General features: G+C 61.8%; 2 protein-coding genes across 2 annotated transcripts in view; one reads left to right on the top strand and one right to left on the bottom strand.

Annotated features, from left to right (window-relative positions):
* Positions 1–16124, top strand: part of TMPRSS9 (transmembrane serine protease 9) — a 30452-nt gene extending 14328 nt beyond the window's left edge. Inside the window, exons 8-18 of the mRNA XM_088018734.1 lie at positions 439–713; positions 2681–2817; positions 3470–3788; positions 5627–5798; positions 6299–6570; positions 7060–7196; positions 11086–11458; positions 14241–14412; positions 14956–15221; positions 15311–15447; positions 15867–16124. Coding sequence (XP_087874860.1) covers positions 439–713; positions 2681–2817; positions 3470–3788; positions 5627–5798; positions 6299–6570; positions 7060–7196; positions 11086–11458; positions 14241–14412; positions 14956–15221; positions 15311–15447; positions 15867–16028 — 2422 coding nt within the window. The 3' untranslated portion in view covers positions 16029–16124. The remainder of the gene's footprint in view (positions 1–438; positions 714–2680; positions 2818–3469; positions 3789–5626; positions 5799–6298; positions 6571–7059; positions 7197–11085; positions 11459–14240; positions 14413–14955; positions 15222–15310; positions 15448–15866) is intronic.
* On the bottom strand, positions 15601–17515 carry TIMM13 (translocase of inner mitochondrial membrane 13). Its single transcript, XM_028126176.2, has 3 exons — positions 17312–17515; positions 17159–17227; positions 15601–16970 (listed from the first exon to the last, which is right to left on the bottom strand). The coding sequence occupies exons 1-3, from the start codon at positions 17429–17431 to the stop codon at positions 16872–16874; spliced, it is 288 nt and encodes a 95-aa protein (XP_027981977.1). The 5' UTR covers positions 17432–17515; the 3' UTR covers positions 15601–16871.
* Positions 17516–17763: the final 248 nt, after the last annotated feature.

Below are 17763 nucleotides of genomic sequence, written 5' to 3'. Positions count from 1 at the left end.
AGAAAAAAATCAACAATGAACGGAATATCCAGCTCTGAAATCGAGACCAGACCTGACAGGCCAGCGCTCGGGGAAGGGGGGGGAGGTGAGCGGAGCCGGCGCAGGCCGACCCCGTGCTTCCGTCGGTGCCCCTGCTTTGTTCACCGTGGGCCTTTCGCATTCATTGAGGTGTTTTGCTGCCTGGTCTGTGGTTTTTGACGCCCCCTTAACATTTCGTACCTAGATCTGTCTTTGGCTAGAGTGTTGTCCTCAGTGCAGGATGGATTTCTTTTGCATTTATGCTCACTTTTGACAGTGTTGCGTGGAAATATCAGTTGTGATGACTGGGTTTTGGGGCGCCCCCTTAATGCGTGCCCCCCTGGGAGAGTGCCTCCCTCGCCTCCCGCTGCTGCCTGTCCCATGGGTGGTCCTCTGAGCTGTGGTCTGTCTGTCCTGCAGGTTCCAAGATCCGAGAGAGTGGGTGGCCTTCGCAGGCACGACGTACCTTAGCGGGGCCGAGGCCAGCACGGTGCGGGCGCGCGTGGCCCGCATCCTCCCGCACCCGCTGTACAACCCAGACACGGCCGACTTCGACGTGGCGGTGCTGCAGCTGGACAGCCCCTTGCCCTTCGGCAGGCACGTCCAGCCCGTGTGCCTCCCTGCAGCCACGCACGTCTTCCCGCCCCGGAGGAAGTGCCTGATCTCCGGCTGGGGCTACCTCAGGGAGGGCTTCCGTAAGTGCCGTGCTTGGCAGCGGGGCCGCGAGCGTGGGGACATCCGAACACAGCCCACCTCCACTGTCCTGATTCTGTGTTCCGAGCGCACCTGCCCGGCGGGAGGTGTTCACAGCCCCAGATGGGCCCTCGGGGTGATCTTGTGGTCATGGGCGTGCACGTGAGGAGCGTGCTTGCCACCTTATCGTTTCAGCTCAGACCAGAAACCAATGTCCTTTTTGGCCTTTTTGTGCATTCTGAGGGTGATTTCTAAAAGGGCCCCGAGAGTACAGATGGGGTGCCAGCCGGTGTTCCTAAGTGCAGGAAGGCTGGGGTGTGTCTGTTGAACGTGTGTTAGATGCGCTGCCTTCGGGGTGAGTGACAGTGCCGTTTGCTTGCATTCAGGTGAAGGACTCAACGGTGTGCATTAACTATGGCGCGTTTAGACAGAAGCACGCATAACATGAGGTTGCGTATCTGTCGGTTCTCGAAAACGTTGGGACCAGAGGCTCGTAGAAACCTGTCCCGTGATCCTCCGGAAGCCATGCTTCCTACTTGCTAATTCGGGGTTCACGGTGACTTCACAAAATGGAACTGCCTCGGATGAGAGCTGTCATGTGATGGGATGTCGTGGGGAAACCGAAATGGGCTGGGGGACAGCTGTAGGGAAGGCCCCAGGACAGGGACGCCTCAGGTCCGACCTGCGGGAGGAGGCAGAGCCTCAGGGAACAGGAGGGCGTCCTGCAGCGAGAATTCCCAGCGTTGCGGAAAGTTCTATTGGATGATGCCGTCTAGAACGTTCTAGAGCAAACTGTCCAACACAGCTACTAGCCCCAGGCCAGCTCAGCGGCTGTGTGGGTTTTCATGGACAGTGCAGGGGGAGTGGGCAATGCCTTAGGGCCCGGGGCAGCTCTACCCTGCATAAAGGGTCTGGGGATCCAACGTGGCTGACCTCCCTCGCAGGGCCCACTGCCTGTGTTCTGGGGTTTTCCCAGGTCTCTTTTTACCTGACGTGAAAGAAAGAATGCTGGGTGATTTTTACATCTTCTGAAAAGGAAAGGTATTGGCCACATGGACCGAATTAGGAGGGAAGACGATCCAGACACATTCGAGCCTCCCCAGCTCACCGAGTGCTGGTCCAGGGGACTGGGCGCGAAGCAGAACAGTCTCCCCGCGTGGGGCTCAGGCCAGACCAGCACCATCCAAGAGCACTTTCCTTGGGACGGCCGTGCTTTACTAAGTCTGTGTCACCTGCTGCAAGAGCCACTAGCCCCCTGCAGCATGGCCTGTGTGGCTGAGAAACTGAATTGTGCGTTTTATTTCACTTGAACGCATTTAGATCTGCATTTAAGTAGCCACGTGTGGCCAGCAGCTACCGTTCTGGACAGCACAGCTCTAGAGGGAAGTAGGTCGTAAAGATGGCAGATGGGGATGGACACAGTGGAGGAAAGTAAGGTAGGGATGGGGTGGGGGCTGCAGCTTTAAATAGGTGGTCAGGAGGGGCTTCTTAAGAAAGGAGATGAGGGAGGAAGACCGGCAGATTCTGTAGAGACAACATTCCAGGCAGCCGGAATGGCACGTGCAAAGGCCCTGGGGTCAGTGGTCAGACTTGGACTTTTTCATTTGAGCAGGGGGTCGGGGGGAGATCACCCCAGAAGGTTGAGGAGAGGGACCACATAATCTGATGTCACGTAAATCAGCCGGTGTCGGGCTAAGGAGCACTTTCTGCAGAGGAGAACAAGAAGAGCAGCAGAGGGCTAGTGAGGAAGGCTCAGGCAGAGGGGTTTTCGGGGGGAGATGAGGTGTTAACTCGGGTGCCTCTGCTGTCCAGGCCAGAAGGTTACGGGTGGGCCCTTGTAGAGCGTGGCCTCTGCCAGGTTCTGAGCTGGGTGCTGAGCAAGCCCCTCCTGGCGGGGGATGCGGGGTCACAGCAGACATGTCCCGCAGCCTCCGGGCTCATCCTGCTGGTCTCTCCCTGTCCTGGGCAGTGGTGAAGCCAGAGACGCTGCAGAAAGCCACCGTGGAGCTGCTGGACCAGGGCCTGTGTGCCAGTCTGTACGGCCACGCACTCACCGACAGGATGGTGTGTGCCGGCTACCTGGATGGGAAGGTGGACTCCTGCCAGGTGAGCCCCGCAGCCCACAGCTGCCCCACCTGCCCCAGGCCCCAGGGTACGGGGTCCTCACAGCTCCCGGCCCACCACCAAGACGTCCCCTGCTCGACGCTCAGTGCGGCTGCGGATTTCCTTCCTTTTAGTTCATCCCCTTGGTCTTACCTCTAAAGCTGGATGGGGAGAAGGTGGGGAGAGAGCGCTGCAGGTGCTCAGGGAGCCATAGCCAGACTGGAGCCTGGAGAAGGCGTTGGGAAAGATGGCGGGGAGCGTGTGAGAACGTGAGCGTCCCGGTGAGCCGGGTGTGCAGAGAAGGGGAAGGACTGCAGAGCCGCACTCCGGGAGATGCCGGGGCCGTTCTGTCCGCCTAGGCGAGCGCAGACATGCCCACGGATCTCGTGGGCAGAGGGGAGGAGGGGCTGTTTATCTGGGGTGGGTCTTCAACTGCCCGTGGTGGAACTGGAAGCGATCTCAGACGTCGTGTTGAATTTTTACAGAAGAGAAAGCAGGTTCTGAGATGTGGACTGTTGGCCTGCCTCTGCTTCGTGAGCTCGTGGGCAGACAGGTCTCAGAAGTCCCGGGTGGGGCTCCTTCTCTGACTCTGCAGCTCTGGGATTGGGGCTGGCTGTGGCTGGAGCCCCGACGCCCTGGGCCTTTTGTCTCCTAGGGTGACTCAGGAGGTCCCCTGGTCTGTGAGGAGCCCTCCGGCAGGTTCTTCCTAGCCGGCATCGTGAGCTGGGGGATTGGCTGTGCGGAAGCCCGGCGTCCCGGGGTCTATGCCCGCGTGACCAGGCTGCGGGACTGGATCCTGGAGGCCATCACCATGGTGAGCAAGCCTCTGGCCCCCACCGTGGCTCCTGCCTCCGCCAGCCACAGCACTGCCTGGCCCGCCAGTCCCAAGAGCCCGGTGGTCCACACCCCCGCCAGACCCACACGGGGCCCCAGCACGGCACCTCCTGACTCAGTGACAGCCTCTAAGCCACAAGGTATTTGCTGGGGGCACAGGCGGGCATAGATGTCCACTCCCTGCAGGGTTGGATTGATCAGTACTGTGGAGCAGATGGGCGATCGGCTAGTGATCTCTGCTGTGAGCACCGGCGAAGGCAGACTGACATCCGTCAGACTGTGCGGCCGGGTCGGGCAGTGCATGGGCTCTACATGGAATGTCCTCACGGGTCAGCCGAGGGCTGGTGACTTTGAGCTGTCCCACTCAGGGGTCCTTCCAGACACACCCCCCACATAAATGTACACACACACACACACAGACGATTTATATCCGAGAACCCGCATTTCTTCTTTTTTTTGTTTTTCAAATTTTCCTGCACACACTTGCATGCTTCCTTTTCCATGAGATGAGCAAGATCAGCTTATCTGTTTTTTAATTTTTATTTTATTTTATTTTAAAAGATTTTATTTGACAGAGAGAGAGACACAGCGAGAGAGGGAACACAAGCAGGGGGAGTGGGAGAGGGAGAAGCAGGCTTCCCGAGGAGCAGGGAGCCCGACGCGGGGCTCGATCCCAGGACCCTGGGATCATGACTGGAGCCGAAGGCAGACGCTTAGCGACTGAACCACCCAGGCGCCCCGATTTTTATTTTATTTTTAATTCCTGTGTCAAACACATAAAATGGGTGGTCCTAAACTTTTCTTGCATGTCCAGGTCAGTAGTGTTGTGTTCACCTTGTGCGACGAGTCTCCAGAACTTTCCATCTCGTAAACCTGAGGCTCTGTACCCACCACACACCAGTTCACCGTGCCTCCCCCCAGCCCTCGGCCGCCTCCATGTCTGTGACCAGCTGTCCGCTCCCTCCCAGCAGCCGAGTCACGTGGGTCCTTTTGTGATGCGCTGCTTTCTCCTCTGTGTTCCTGGTTTTACACAATTAGAGTCACAGCCCGGCTTAGGGAGACTCTGTGTCTTCCCATCTCCACGATGTGGATCTTCCCGTGCGGGAGTGGGATGCGTCTCTCCGTCTTGTGCATCTCTTTATAGGGTGTTTGCTCGCGTGAGCTGGCCCGGTCCATGTGGACTCTGGCGGTGTCAGGGCAGACGGGAGATTTCTGTTGTATTCTCAACTAGTTTGCAGCCAGACGGCTCACAGAGTTGCCTCCCATGAGTTGTTCCATAAAGAGAGCAGACCTGGGCGAAGCCAGCGGTAAGGTTTGCTGGTCACCCCCTCCCCTGAGGATGCTCCGCGAGGCATCGCGGTGACCCCTCCTGCCTTCTCCCCCACTGCAAGCTCTTCTGTGAAATCTTCCAGCAGCATCCAGTGGCAGTCACACACGCACTCTTGCCCGGGGCACTTCCGTGTCTTTGGCCCCAGGAAGCTGCCTTAATTACAACCTGGGGCCGAGCCGCAGAGATGGGCTTTCTGGACACAGTGGTCTATGTCTGTCTGTCTGTCTTCTGTGGTCTCCAAGGACCCCGATCGGATGCCAGTCCTCCTTCATGGTCCCCCAGACCTGCGATGCTGAGCCTGTTGGAACCCTGCTTCATTTAAACGTCAGCTACCCCGCACCCCGTGCCCACGTCCCGTAGTGCCCCGGTTCCCACAGGCCCTCCTGTGTGCGCCCCCTCCCCGCAGAGAGCCTGTCTGCCTGCCCGCACGGGCCACGGGTCTGTGTCCGGCGGGCTCGGGCCAGTGGAGCCGGGGCACCCTAGGACTCCCATCTCCTTTTGAACCCCCCTGCCCCCGCTGCACCACATCCTTGCTGCGAGACCTTGGGCTGCCGTTCGGCCTCAGTTTCTTCATCCGAATAACGGGGATCGCGGTGCTCCCGCTCTGGGTGGGCTGCGATGCCAGGACGCTCCTCTCGCTCCTCACAGAGTGTGGGGCCAGGCCCGCCATGGAGAAGCCCGCGCGGATCGTGGGCGGTCTGGGAGCCGCCTCTGGGGAGGTGCCCTGGCAGGTCAGCCTGAAGGAAGGTTCCCGGCACTTCTGTGGCGCGACCCTGGTGGGTGACCGCTGGCTGCTGTCGGCTGCCCACTGCTTCAACCAGTAAGGCCCGCGCCCCCATCACCAGGTGTCCCCAGCAATCCCACTGCCGTGCGTGGGGGTGGCCCCTGGGCTTGAGGATGGGGGTCTGAATGTCCAGCCACAAACCAGGGAGGGAGCAGGCAGGAGAAGTAGCGGTCCTGGGGGCCCCGGCCTGGGCCGCAGCTCCTGGGGGGAGGAGCCTGCGGAACTGGCCTTTGGGGACAGAGAGGGCCTAACTAGAGGAGGGGACGAGGGCTCCTTCCCCTGGGCTCCAAGAGCGGCAGCATCGTGTTTGACGCCCCTAAAACACCAGGGCTGCTCACTCTTGTTACAGACGAAGGGAAGGAAGCCAAAAGGGCTCCCTGCCTTGCGCCGGCCCCCCAGCCTCGACTGCTATTGGGGGGCAGCCCTGTGGCCCCTCTGTCCTCCTGGCACCCCTCCCCAGAGCGGGGGGAGCCCCAACCGGCTTCCTGGGGGCTGCAGGGGTGCCGGCAGATGTCTGAGTGGCCCCTTGTCAGCAGCACGAAGGTGGAGCTGGTGCGGGCCCACCTGGGCACCGCGTCCCTCACGGGCGTTGGCGGAAACCCAGTGAAGATGGGGCTCAAGAGGCTGGTGCTGCACCCCCAGTACAACCCCGGCATCCTGGACTTTGATGTGGCTGTCCTGGAGCTGGCCAGGCCCCTGGGTTTCAACACGTTCATCCAACCCGTGTGCCTGCCCCTGGCCATCCAGAAGTTCCCTGTGGGCCGCAAGTGCATGATCTCTGGATGGGGTAACACGCAGGAGGGCAACGGTGAGCTCCCAGCCGGGGCCTCTGGCCCACCACCTGCAAACCACTCACCTCTCCGCTCCTCCAGGCTTGCAGACTCCTGCCCACGGGCCCAGCGTGGCTGTGTTTTCAAGTTTTACTGGCCTACGGCCCTGCCCATTCAGTTTACAGCCCGTTCCCGGGGCTTTCGTGCTGCAAGGGCATGTGCTCTGTGGCTCTTTGTAGAGCAAATTTGGAGACACTTGTGCCCTTCGGAGCCCCCAGAGTTCATGCTAGCCTTCGAGCCTCAGAGTGGCCTCCTGCAGGCCACCCACGGCTCTAGGGAGTCTGCGGGCGGACGGTGGTGGGAGTCTCAGGCTGAGTAGGGGCCTGGGGTCACCTCACTATGTGACTTGGTACGAATCCCTGCAACCCCGGTGGGACTCAGGTTCTTCGCCTGTGGGTTGGGGATGGTGCCTCCGTCTTGGGGTTGCTGCGCAGCTGAACCCATGTTGTGGGGGGGTCTCCTCACAGCCACCAAGCCCGACATTCTCCAGAGAGCGTCTGTGGGCATCATAGACCAGAAGGCCTGCAGCGCCCTCTACAACTTCTCCCTCACGGACCGGATGCTGTGCGCCGGCTTCCTGGAGGGCAAGGTCGACTCCTGCCAGGTGAGCGGCAGACCAGGTGCCCACGTCCTCCCACATGGCCGCTCCCCTCCTCCTCGTTCGGATCTAGGTTTCCTGAGTGCTCAGCGGGTGCGCAGAGACAGAAGGGGGAGAATCGTCAGTACGACACAGCGAACCGGGAAGCCTGGAGAGAGCCCAGGCGTCTTTAAATATTGGTTTAGAGAAATGTTCTCTCCAAGCAGAAGATGAGGGGGCAGCTCAGAAGTGTGTGGTGGACGCACACATAGCATAGACACACTGATTTAGAAAGACGTGCCCCTGTGTTCACTGGAGGACAAACTGGTCACAGGCTGTGGCGCCTGTGACGGCCCTCGTCCCGCAGGGCGGCTGGTTAGCACCTGAGCCGTGGGTCCATCTTAGGGGACACCTGGCTCCAGAGCCACGCTGTGAGAGCCGGAGAAATCCACGGGTGGAGAGATGTATAGACCAGTCTTACTTAGAAACATCGATGAAAAACCCTCCATAAATGTTGGCGGATTAACTCTAGGAATGTGTTAAAAGAAAAAAAAAAAAAAACCACAGTGGGTTGGTCTCCTAAGAAGGCTGGTCTGAAACAGGAGAACCTAGTACCACCAGTCATCACATCAGTGGATCGAAGGGGAGAAGGCATCATCTCCAAAACCACAGAAAAAGGCATTTGATCATTTTTTTAAGGTTTATTTATTTTAGCTGGGATGCAGAGGGACAATCTCAAGCAGACTCTGTGCTGAGATCCTGACCTGAGCCAAAACCAAGGGTCGGAGGTTCAACCGACTGAGCCACCCAGGTGCCTCGGCATTTGATGGTTTTTAACAACCATTTGTAATTACATTTTAAAAAATTGTAGCCCTATGAGAGCTAGATAACAGAAACCTACAGCAGACATCATGCTTGGTGGCGAAACAGAAGCTTTCCGTCAAACACAAGGCTTCCTGCTGTTGCCAAGCGTGTCTAGATTAATACAGAAAGTCAAGAAAAAAGAAAGGAGGTATGGGATTTGTAAAGTAGATAAAAATGTAATCTGCAGTAACATAACTGGTTACCAGAGAAGAAGAAAATAAACAAACTAGAAATGGAACCAAGGGAGAGACGAAGACCCCTAAGAGTACAACAGAGTGACTTGACATGAAAGACATGAAAGCGTCGTACAAGGTCAAGAACGTTTCTTTTTCCAGCCAAAGTCAACATCCTCGAGAAAGGGATCCCACTGACTGATGTCCAGAACTAAACTCTAAAAGGTGATCAAGGTTTTCATGGAGAAAATCATTAAACTCTGAAGAAAATAAAAAGGTCTGAATGAACGGGAAAATAGACTGTATTGTTTGGTGGGAGGGCTCAATGTTAACAAGATCCGTTTCTACCCATTTTTTTTCTATAAGTCGGTGCAATTGCAGGCAAAATTCCAGGAGCGTTTGCCATATGACTTGGCAAGCTGGTTTTAAAATTCATGCAAAAGAGCAAAGTAATGGCACATGACAAGGCAGGATAATTCTGATAAAGAAGAATCGGGGGGATGTGTATACTCCCAGGAACAAAATAAAAGAACCCAAAATAAAATAGAAAGTGTCAATAACTCCTATTTTTGCATAAACAATCAGCCCAAAGGTTAGTGACCTGAAACAGCAGTGGTGTATTGGGCTCGTGAGTCTGCACTTGTAAGGGCCCAGCAAGGACGGATTATCTGCTCTCCCAGCAGTAGCTCGGGGGCACAAGTGGGGCCTGGAGGATCCACCTTCCGGGTGGCGCACTCGCACGGTGGGGCTTCCTCACGACCTGGCACCGGCTTCCAAGCGCGACCGTCCCGAGAGAACGGGCGGAAGCTGGGTCCTGTGACCTCGCCTTGGAAGTCACATCCAGTGACACCTGCGAGGCCGCCAGCCTGCCCACATCCACGGGGAGGACCACCAGAGTCCCGTGAGCCGGGAGGTGGGCAGGCCGTGGCCTTGGGAAAATGCATTCTGTCCTGCAAAGCGATAAAACCAGCAGTAGGAGCAGAACCCAGACAACCAACAAGAAAGGAGACCAGGAAACAAGCAACATACGGAACCAAAGAAACTTCCTCCAAGTCTGCGGTTACCAAGCTCAGAGACGCGCGGAGTGCTGCGTCCACCAGAGGACGGGGACGCCGCAGGGGATTTTCCAGGGGTGGGAGGGGGAGCGCTCAGGAGCTGACGATGAAGTCTTCCAGACAGTAGAACAAAAACACGCACGGATGCCCAAGGACGAGACAAGAGCCCCCGCGGCGGAGTCGGGGACCTCGGCTTCCAGACAGAGGGCGCTCGCTCGGGTGGTGAAGGAGGGGGCAAGACAGCGGGAAGGGAGCGCCTGACGGGAGCCGCGAGGAAGACACGCGGTGCCCGCAGTGTCCCCAGTGAGTCAGCCACAGAAAGTGCCGGGGCCCCCGTGGCGGCCGACTTCAGTCGTAACCCCCCGAGACCCTGCTAATATCAGAATACCGATGACAGCGTGAGTGCGCATCCACGGGCAGCAGCGGGAAGAAGTGGGGTAAATAGCTGCCCCCAGCTCTGCGACCCCAGGCAGGCGACTCCGTGTCCCTGGGCCTCCGAGGCCTGTCTGTAAAATGGGCTCATAGTCATACCGCCCAGGGGGGCGGCAACCACAGTGCCCTGCGGAGGATCGTCTCTGTTTACTTTTATATCAAATAAGTTACATAATACAGATTTTATGTGTTATTCTGTAGATAACTGATAAATTTGTAATAAGTAATGTGGTATCTTGAAACTGTTGACCACAGAAAGTTGCAAAGGTTACATGTAACCTATTTCTATAAATTTTACAGATAACACTGCATACTTTCTAAAATTACAGATTCACATAAAAGCATAGCGGGACACACCCCAAACTCCTAAATTGTCCGCCCCTGGGGCGGTGGGGCACCGGGACCAGCGGCAGGGCTGTGTCAGTCCCTGTGGCCGCGTAACAGAACGCCCCAAAGCTTGGGGGCCTGAGACCGCCGTTTCACTGCCATCCCGGGTCCCGTGGGTTGGAAGCTGCCGTGGGCCCAGCGGGGCCGGTGTGTGTGTGTGTTCCACGCACGGTGGTGGCCTCAGCTGGGACGGTTCAGAGGCCGGTGTGCCAGAAGCATCTGAAGGCGTTTCTCCTTGCACGGCTGGCACCGGCTGTGGCCCGGGGTCTCAGCCGCACCCTCCACGTGGCCTCCCCACGGGGGCTCTGCCTGGGCTCATTTCGGCTCCCTCAAAACGTGGAGCAAACTGGAAGCAAATGGCACTTGCGTGACCTTGCTTTGGAAGTCACCTGGCATCATTGTCCCTGCAGTCTGCCCGGGTCCCAGGGCAGAGACAGAGCACCCCCCACCCTTGGGAGGAGGGCCAAGGTCTCGGTGTTCCAAGAGCAGGTGGGCCGAGAGAGAGATTCCTACCATCTTCGGGAAAAACAATCTGCTATGTGGCCTAAGCTTTGTTTTAAGATTCCAGATTCTTGAGGAAAAGCCCTGGGTCGCTGGTGTGATTCCTTTGAAACCTAAGGGAAAAGGTTGGGGGCTAACGAGCAGTGAGAATATCTGTGACGGTTATTGTTTTATTTAGAGTTTTCAGCATTTTTTTTTTTTTTTTACATCTTCAAAACAAAAGCAAGAACAACTGAAGCTCAGAGAAGTGACTCGGTCAAGGTCACACAAGGTCACACAGCCGGGCACGGGCCTGAAGCCAGGTCTGCTGAGGCCCCCGCTGCGCTGACGCGGGCACGCGGGAGCGCCTGGCAGGGCCCCGGGTGGAGAGGGCGCCCTCGAGGTCACAGCTAGCTCTTCTGTTGGTTTCCCCGTTGTACTGAGAACAACTGACATCCGTCCCCGTGTCCGCACCAGGGCAGCATGGCGGTGGTCTCACTCACATCCTCCTTCCTTCACTTGCAGGGCGACTCTGGGGGACCCCTGGCCTGCGAGGAGGCCCCCGGCGTGTTTTACCTGGCGGGGATCGTGAGCTGGGGGGTCGGCTGTGCTCAGGCCGGGAGGCCTGGCGTGTACACTCGCATCACCAGGCTGAAGGGCTGGATCCTGGACACCATGTCCCTGGGCCCCCTGCCCACCACGGGACCCCCGCCCGCCACCAGGCCTCCCTCCAGGACGGCGGCTGGCCCCACGGTCCCGGGGGTCCTGGCCAGCAGAGCCACCCTCCCGGCCACCCGCAGGGCGACCAGCCAAGCTGCCAGCACCATGAGCACCGCTGCGGGGGGACAGACACCGCTTCCAAGCGCCCCTGGCACCACCTCGGGCTTCCAGCCACCAGGTAGCAGGAGGGATGGAGGCACGCGTGGGTGGCAGGGGGTCCTGCATCCGCCGTGACAACAGCAGACATTTATTCGCTCCCAGTGCTGGAGGTCGGAAGTCTGCATACGCGCTGTCCTCTCCCCATGTCCTCATGGGTTCGTCTGTGTGTGTGTGTGTGTGTGTGTGTGCCCTCGTGTTCTAACTTCATCACCTCTTCAAAGACCTGTGTCCAAGTGACACATCCTGAGCTCCCGGAGAGGGCACGAGGCAGCCCACGATAGGTCCTGAAAGCCGGGGACACAGGCTCTGATCGGGCGGCCCTGACGGGAGGGTCCCCACTGCTCTGTCCACGCAGCCAGTGTTCAGCCTCCTGCGTGCAGGCCCGTGCTAAGCCTGGGGTGCAGTGGGGGACCAGACACAGTAAGACGGCAAGCAGGAGTGAGGAAACCAAGCCGACCCCGCAGGCTCCCGCGCGGGGCCCCGGGGGGCGCCCTGGCTAAGGCGCAGCCCAGCTCGGCAGAACAGGCTGCAGGACGCTGACGGGCACGGCCCCTGGGAGGTCTCTGAGCGCTTCTAAAGCGCTCGGTTACGTTTTATTAAGTATCAATCAGAACTGTATGAAACGTGTATTTGAGGGTCCGGAATAAAGCCCCATCAAATACATCCGGTTTCCTATAGGTCAGCCGGGGCTCTGAGGGGAGAAGCAGGCCTGGCTTCTGCCGCATGTGGGCTGTGGGGGCGGACCCCCGTCTTAGCGACCGGCCCACCCCTCCCAGCGGCCTTGGTTTTGAGGGGTGGGCCGGTCACCCGAGCAGAACTCAGAGGGAAGGAAGTGTTTTTGCCACAGACACAGGGCTCTCCAGAGAAAGGTGGGGTGGGGTGGGGACCAGGGGCTGGGGGGGCAGCGGGAAGGCACCAGTAGAAGCCCCTTGGCCCTGCTGCTCTGTGCACACAGCACCCCCCGCCGCCAGCAGACGTGACCTCTGCGCTCTCTCATCCAGATGCTGAGGGACAGCGTCTGGTCTGGCTTCATTCAGGTGGGGAGGCAGGTCAGCGGGGACCAAGCAAGCTTCTGGGGGCTTCCCCCAAAGGAGGCAGGCGCTCGGCACAAGGGGCTGCTGGTCTGTGTAGCTGCACCCCCCTTCCCTCTTACTGATGAGGGTCCCAGTCCCAGTCCCCGATGCTCTGAGTCCCCACCCCCAGCATCCTCACTGACTCGCCTCCAGAGATTCTGATCCAGGGACCTTTCCCCGCTTCCCTCCTCCGTCAGTGTCCCTCCCCTGGTCCCTGTGGTCTTGTGTTCAGGGTGTGTGTGGTCTAACCCTGTGACACAGAGGTCGGGGGAAAGTGCTCGTAATCCCCTGGCCTATCCCAACCTTTAGGACGTGTCCCCGGGGCTCTTCTTTCCCTCTGCCCTTGCACACGTGTGGATGGTGTCGGCCCCACGATCCTGAGTCGCCCGGGCACAGACCTGTCCCCACAAGGTCGGGCTTATGGGCCCTTGCCTCGAGGCAGCCTGCAAGCCACCAGAACCAAACAGAGGAAGAGGCGGGTCGCTATGGGGTCTGGGCGCATGGGGGGGTGTAGGGGACCTTGGAAGGAAGCGTCCCGATTGGCCAGGAGCAAAGCCGACCACAGGCCGAGGATCTGGGCACAGGTCTCGACTCTGAGGGGGACCCGGGTCCTGTTTCCTGGGGAACCACAAAGTCGAGACAGGCACGGAGCGTCCGGTCCAGAGCCCTGGAAGGCTAGTGTCCGAGAGACCGCTGTCCCTGGCCAAAGGGGCAGCTCCCCTTCGTGCCGCTGATTCCCGGCAGTAGCTGCTGCCGGTCTGGCCGTAGTGTTTCCGGCAGCGATGTGCGGAGAAGGGGAGTGTGTCTCCTTAAGTCTGCAGCTGGCTTCTCTGCGTCTGGCCTCCCACCCTGGGGACTTCCTAGTCTGATACCTACAGCCTGCAGGTTCTTAGCTTGGGGCGCAGAAGAGGTGAGCAAGGCCCGCGGCATGGCACGCTTTGCCGCGCTGTTCCGTGCGGGGCAACATTTCCAGACAGGAGCAGTTTCCATCCGATTCCCCAGGCCGCCTGGTCCGGGTCCTCGGGACTGAGAGGGAACGGGGAAGAAGGCCTCCCCCTTCTTCCTTTCCAGCTGAGGCTGGGACAGGAGGCTGGAGGGCAGGGAAGTCACCCGGGGGTGGGAAAGCAGGCTGGGGAAGGGGGGCCGTTCTGGAGGAGGAAGGGTTCCCTGTGGGAATGACCAGGCGGGTCCCCATGCGGTCCCATGGGTGGCGACGGGTTCCCGCGGCACCCGTTGAAACCACGGATTGTCCATCCTGCAGTTGTGTTCTGAGAGTGCATTTTGTTGTGGGGAGGGCGGGGCGGGGGGGTTGTCAGAGCTGGAGGAAGCATCCTGGGAAGGAGAACTGGGGAGGGCGTCCAGGAAGACCGGGAAGCGCTGGAGCTGCAGGGACAGGGCAAGGGCCTACTGGGCGGCAGCCTAGGGTGTGCAAAGGCCCTGGGGCAGCAGGGAACTTGGCTCCTAGTGCCCTGAGAGATGCCAGGGGCTGGACAGGGAGGTGAGAGGAGGTGCTGGCCTGACCTTCAGCCAGGAAGGGGTTCCAAATGTAATCTGAGAAGCGCCCAGAGAGGGCTCATTTGCAGAACCAAGCGCCAGGTCCAGTGTCTTTTCCAGGGGAGTTTACCGAGCCAGGTCCCCCAACCCACTGCGGGCTACTCCCACCCTAGGCACGCAGGCGGGGCTGCGAGGCGGGGTGCGTCCGCTGAGCCGCCCCCGACTCCCCCGCAGACTGCGGCCTGGCACCGGTGGCAGCGATGACCAGGATCGTGGGCGGCAGCGCCGCGGGCCGCGGGGAGTGGCCGTGGCAGGTGAGCCTGTGGCTGCGGCGCCGGGAGCACCGCTGCGGGGCCGTCCTGGTGGCCGAGAGGTGGCTGCTGTCGGCGGCGCACTGCTTCGATGTGTGAGTCCGGCCGCCCCAACGCGCCGGCCCGCGGGGTTCACTGGGCCGACTTCGCGGTCGAAAACTCAAGTTGCTCCTCCGTGTCTTGGCCACGAAGAACCCTTCCCCAGCCACCGGCACCCCCTGCCCCAGGCGGTCGCCTCCTTTATACAGCCCTCCCCCGCTCACCGACCACCGCCACCAAACCCTGGCCACAGCCGCTCCCGTCTCCGGGGCCCGGCCTGCGGCGGGGAGTCTCCGGGGAGCACTGGGGCCCTTCCTTTCCTGGCTCACGCCACTGGGACTCGGCGCCAGGCCCAAAGTGGCAGTCCCCTTCCTGGCAGGGTGCTCTGTAGGGTGGACCAGGCTAGGGGTCAGGGCCGGAGGGGGCGGGCCCTTACGGCCACCGGACACAGCGCGTGGGGTCACGTCAGTGCGTGGGAGCGGGCGGGACCCGGGCGGGACCCCCGCCCCCTCCCGCCGTCCTAGGAGGAAGGGACAGCAACCGGGCGGGCGCGGGGGCGGGGGCGCTCGGGCCGACGTCTGTCCCCGCGCGGCCCGCAGCTACGGGGACCCCAAGCAGTGGGCGGCCCTCCTGGGCACGCCGTTCCTGAGCGGCGCCGAGGGGCAGCTGGAGCGCGTGGCGCGCATCTACAAGCACCCCTTCTACAACCTCTACACGCTCGACTACGACGTGGCGCTGCTCGAGCTGGCTGGCTCCGTGCGCCGCAGCCGCCTGGTGCGGCCCATCTGCCTGCCCGAGCCCACGCCGCGGCCCCCCGACGGCGCGCGCTGCGTCATCACCGGCTGGGGCTCGGTGCGCGAGGGAGGTAGGCGCGGCCGCCGGCCCCCCCCCCCCCGCGCGCCCCGGGCGGCGTCGAGCGCGCCCCCGGCCCATCCGGCTCCGTCTCGCCCGTAGGCTCGATGGCGCGGCAGCTGCAGAAGGCGGCCGTGCGCCTCCTCAGCGAGCAGACGTGCCGCCGCTTCTACCCAGTACAGATCAGCGGCCGCATGCTGTGCGCCGGCTTCCCGCAGGGCGGCGTGGACAGCTGCTCGGTGAGCGCACTTTGCGGCGGAAGCGGGCGCTCCGCGGAGGGCGGGGGTCGCGGGGCGAAGTTCTCATCGCTGCGAGGCCTACCGGCCGGGTGCCACACACTCCGACGCCCACCTCTCCAGCCCGCCAAGTAGAGCACCGATCCCGGCCTCGAATTCTCACTCCACCACCGTTTATTGGGCATCCTGCCTCTGGGCCCTGCAGAGGAGGGATGGAGGCTGGGCAGCGAGCGGTCCCATTCTGGCCCGAGACCGATGCCCAGTGCCCATAAATGTCTGCCGGCCAAAGGAGCGGGTGATCCTAACACATCCCATCTCCCAGGAACTAGGAGGCTCAGGGGGAAGTGGCCCAGGCTCAAGGGCCTCTGTGGGGGGAGGGGGGTACTGGCCTGCTCCTAAGGCCTTTCCTTTCCTCCCCTCAGGGTGACGCTGGGGGACCCCTAGCCTGCAGGGAGCCCTCTGGCCGGTGGGTGCTAACTGGGGTCACCAGCTGGGGTTACGGCTGCGGACGGCCCCACTTCCCGGGTGTCTATACTCGCGTGGCTGCCGTGAGAGGCTGGATCGGGCAGAACATCCAGGAGTGACCGGCCCGTGGCTGCCCACGCCTGGGACAAGAGAGCGGAAGGCAGCAGGAAGCGGCTGGCCCCTCTGCCGGAGGAGGGGAGTCTGGGGCGCGGGGAACCGGGAGCAATCTTACTGCGTATTTTGTTGCAATAAACAGCCCCTGGTCCCTAGCCTGCCGGCTCAGCACCTCCGTGTCACAGCAAGGACCACTTGCCCGCCCCTCAGCCCGGCCTGGGGGTGGGAGGGTGCGGGGGAGAGGAAGCGAGGCCTCCTGGCGGCGAGGACCACCCTCCAAGGCTTCGGCGCAGCAGCGGGGGAGAGGGCTGGCCAGCCTCCTCTTCCAAGGTCCCCTTCGTGCAAGCAACCTGCTCCCGGCCATCGCGGACGCCCAGCCGCGCAGAGGGGAAGCGGGGAAGCGGGGAAGCGGGTCGGGGCGGGGAAGAGGCTCAGTCCGGGCGGGGCACCCAGGGACGCGCGCTGCCACCTCCCCCAGAGGCCCCCTGAAGGGAAGAGCGACGGCTTCTTTTCCGCCCCTCCCTCATTTATTTGCCCGCCCACCGTCAGGCGGTCACAGCTCGGGTGGGGCCTGACGGCTCCCCCAGGTCCAACCGCGGCTTCTCCGCCCGAGGCACGCGGGGAGCCTGTGCACACCGGGGGCCGTGCCGCCGCGCTGCCGGCACTGGGCGAAGTCTCGCCGCCCCCGCGATCCACGCCGCGCTCGCTGGCAGGCGGGAGGGGGGCAGCGTCCCGAGGGTCGCCGGTCTCCTCAGAAGCACGGGCAGGCAGGACGCACGAGCGGGCCCCCGCTTCGCAAAGAGCGTTTATGGAACTGAAATGGAGGGTGGGGGTCGGGCGCGGCGGGGTCACATGTTGGCTCGTTCCCGCTGCAGCCGCGAGTTGTAGGCGCGGGACACGGTGTTCCAGGCGTCCATGTAGCGGTCCATGCACATGGCGATGCACTTCTGCAGGCGGGGAGGGCGCGCGGCTCAGCTCCCGCCCCGGCCGGCGCCCCCACCCCGGGGCAGCCGGCCGCGCACGCGCAGGGGCCCCACCGCAACGCCCGCCGGGCCGCGCACGCGCAGGGGCCCCACCGCAACGCCCGCCGGGCCGCGCACGCGCAGGGGCCTCCCCGCGGCCCCGCCGGTCTCACCTGTTCCGAGTTGTCCAGGGAGCCCCCCGGCTTCCCGATGCACTTCCGGAAGCACTTGTCCGTCATCCTCTGTGGAGACACGCGAGCTCAGCCGCGACACTCGCCCCCACGGACCCCACCGCCCTCAGCGCCCGCCCCGGCCCGACCCCAGACCTGCAGCAGCTCCTGCGCGTTAGCCACGGCGATCTGCACCTTCACCTGCTCCATGATGAGCCCCGGGTCCAGCTTGCCGCCTCCGGAGCTCCCGAAATCCGAGCCGAAGCCACCCTCCATGGCTCCGCAAAGCCAAACGAACCGAAACCGCGTGCGCCGACCCGTACCCACGCCGGAAGTCGGCCTCCCGGGGCACCACGGGAAATAAAGTCCGAGCGTGCTGGGAGCGGAGCCAGGTCGGACTACAACTACCACAAGGCCGTGCGCCCCCTCCCCCCCCCCCACTCCCACTTTGCGCGCAAGCGCGGTCTGCAACCGGCTTCCGCGCCGGCCGCGGGTGTCTCCGACCTGGTGCCGGCGGGTGGGAGGCACGGGGGCTGCTGAGAAGACGTTCCCGGCTCGCCGTGCGGGTCGCGCATGCGCACGAGGCCTCCCCCGCCCGCGGCAGGCGC

Source organism: Eumetopias jubatus, unplaced genomic scaffold (assembly GCF_037043125.1).
Source record: "Eumetopias jubatus isolate StellerSeaLion01/CBP00866 unplaced genomic scaffold, mEumJub1_p1.0 scaffold_1, whole genome shotgun sequence".
In the NCBI taxonomy this organism is placed as follows: Eukaryota; Metazoa; Chordata; class Mammalia; order Carnivora; family Otariidae; genus Eumetopias; species Eumetopias jubatus.
This window is presented reverse-complemented; position numbering and strand designations above follow the sequence as displayed.

Excerpts from the sequence above, each read along its gene's own strand:
- TIMM13 (XM_028126176.2), bottom strand. The coding sequence starts at position 17,431 with ATGGAGGGTGGCTTCGGCTCGGATTTCGGGAGCTCCGGAGGCGGCAAG. Across the intron at positions 17,228-17,311 it reads ACGCGCAGGAGCTGCTGCAG|AGGATGACGGACAAGTGCTT; the intron begins GTCTGGGGTCGG and ends GTGTCTCCACAG. Across the intron at positions 16,971-17,158 it reads CCCTGGACAACTCGGAACAG|AAGTGCATCGCCATGTGCAT; the intron begins GTGAGACCGGCG and ends CCCCGCCTGCAG.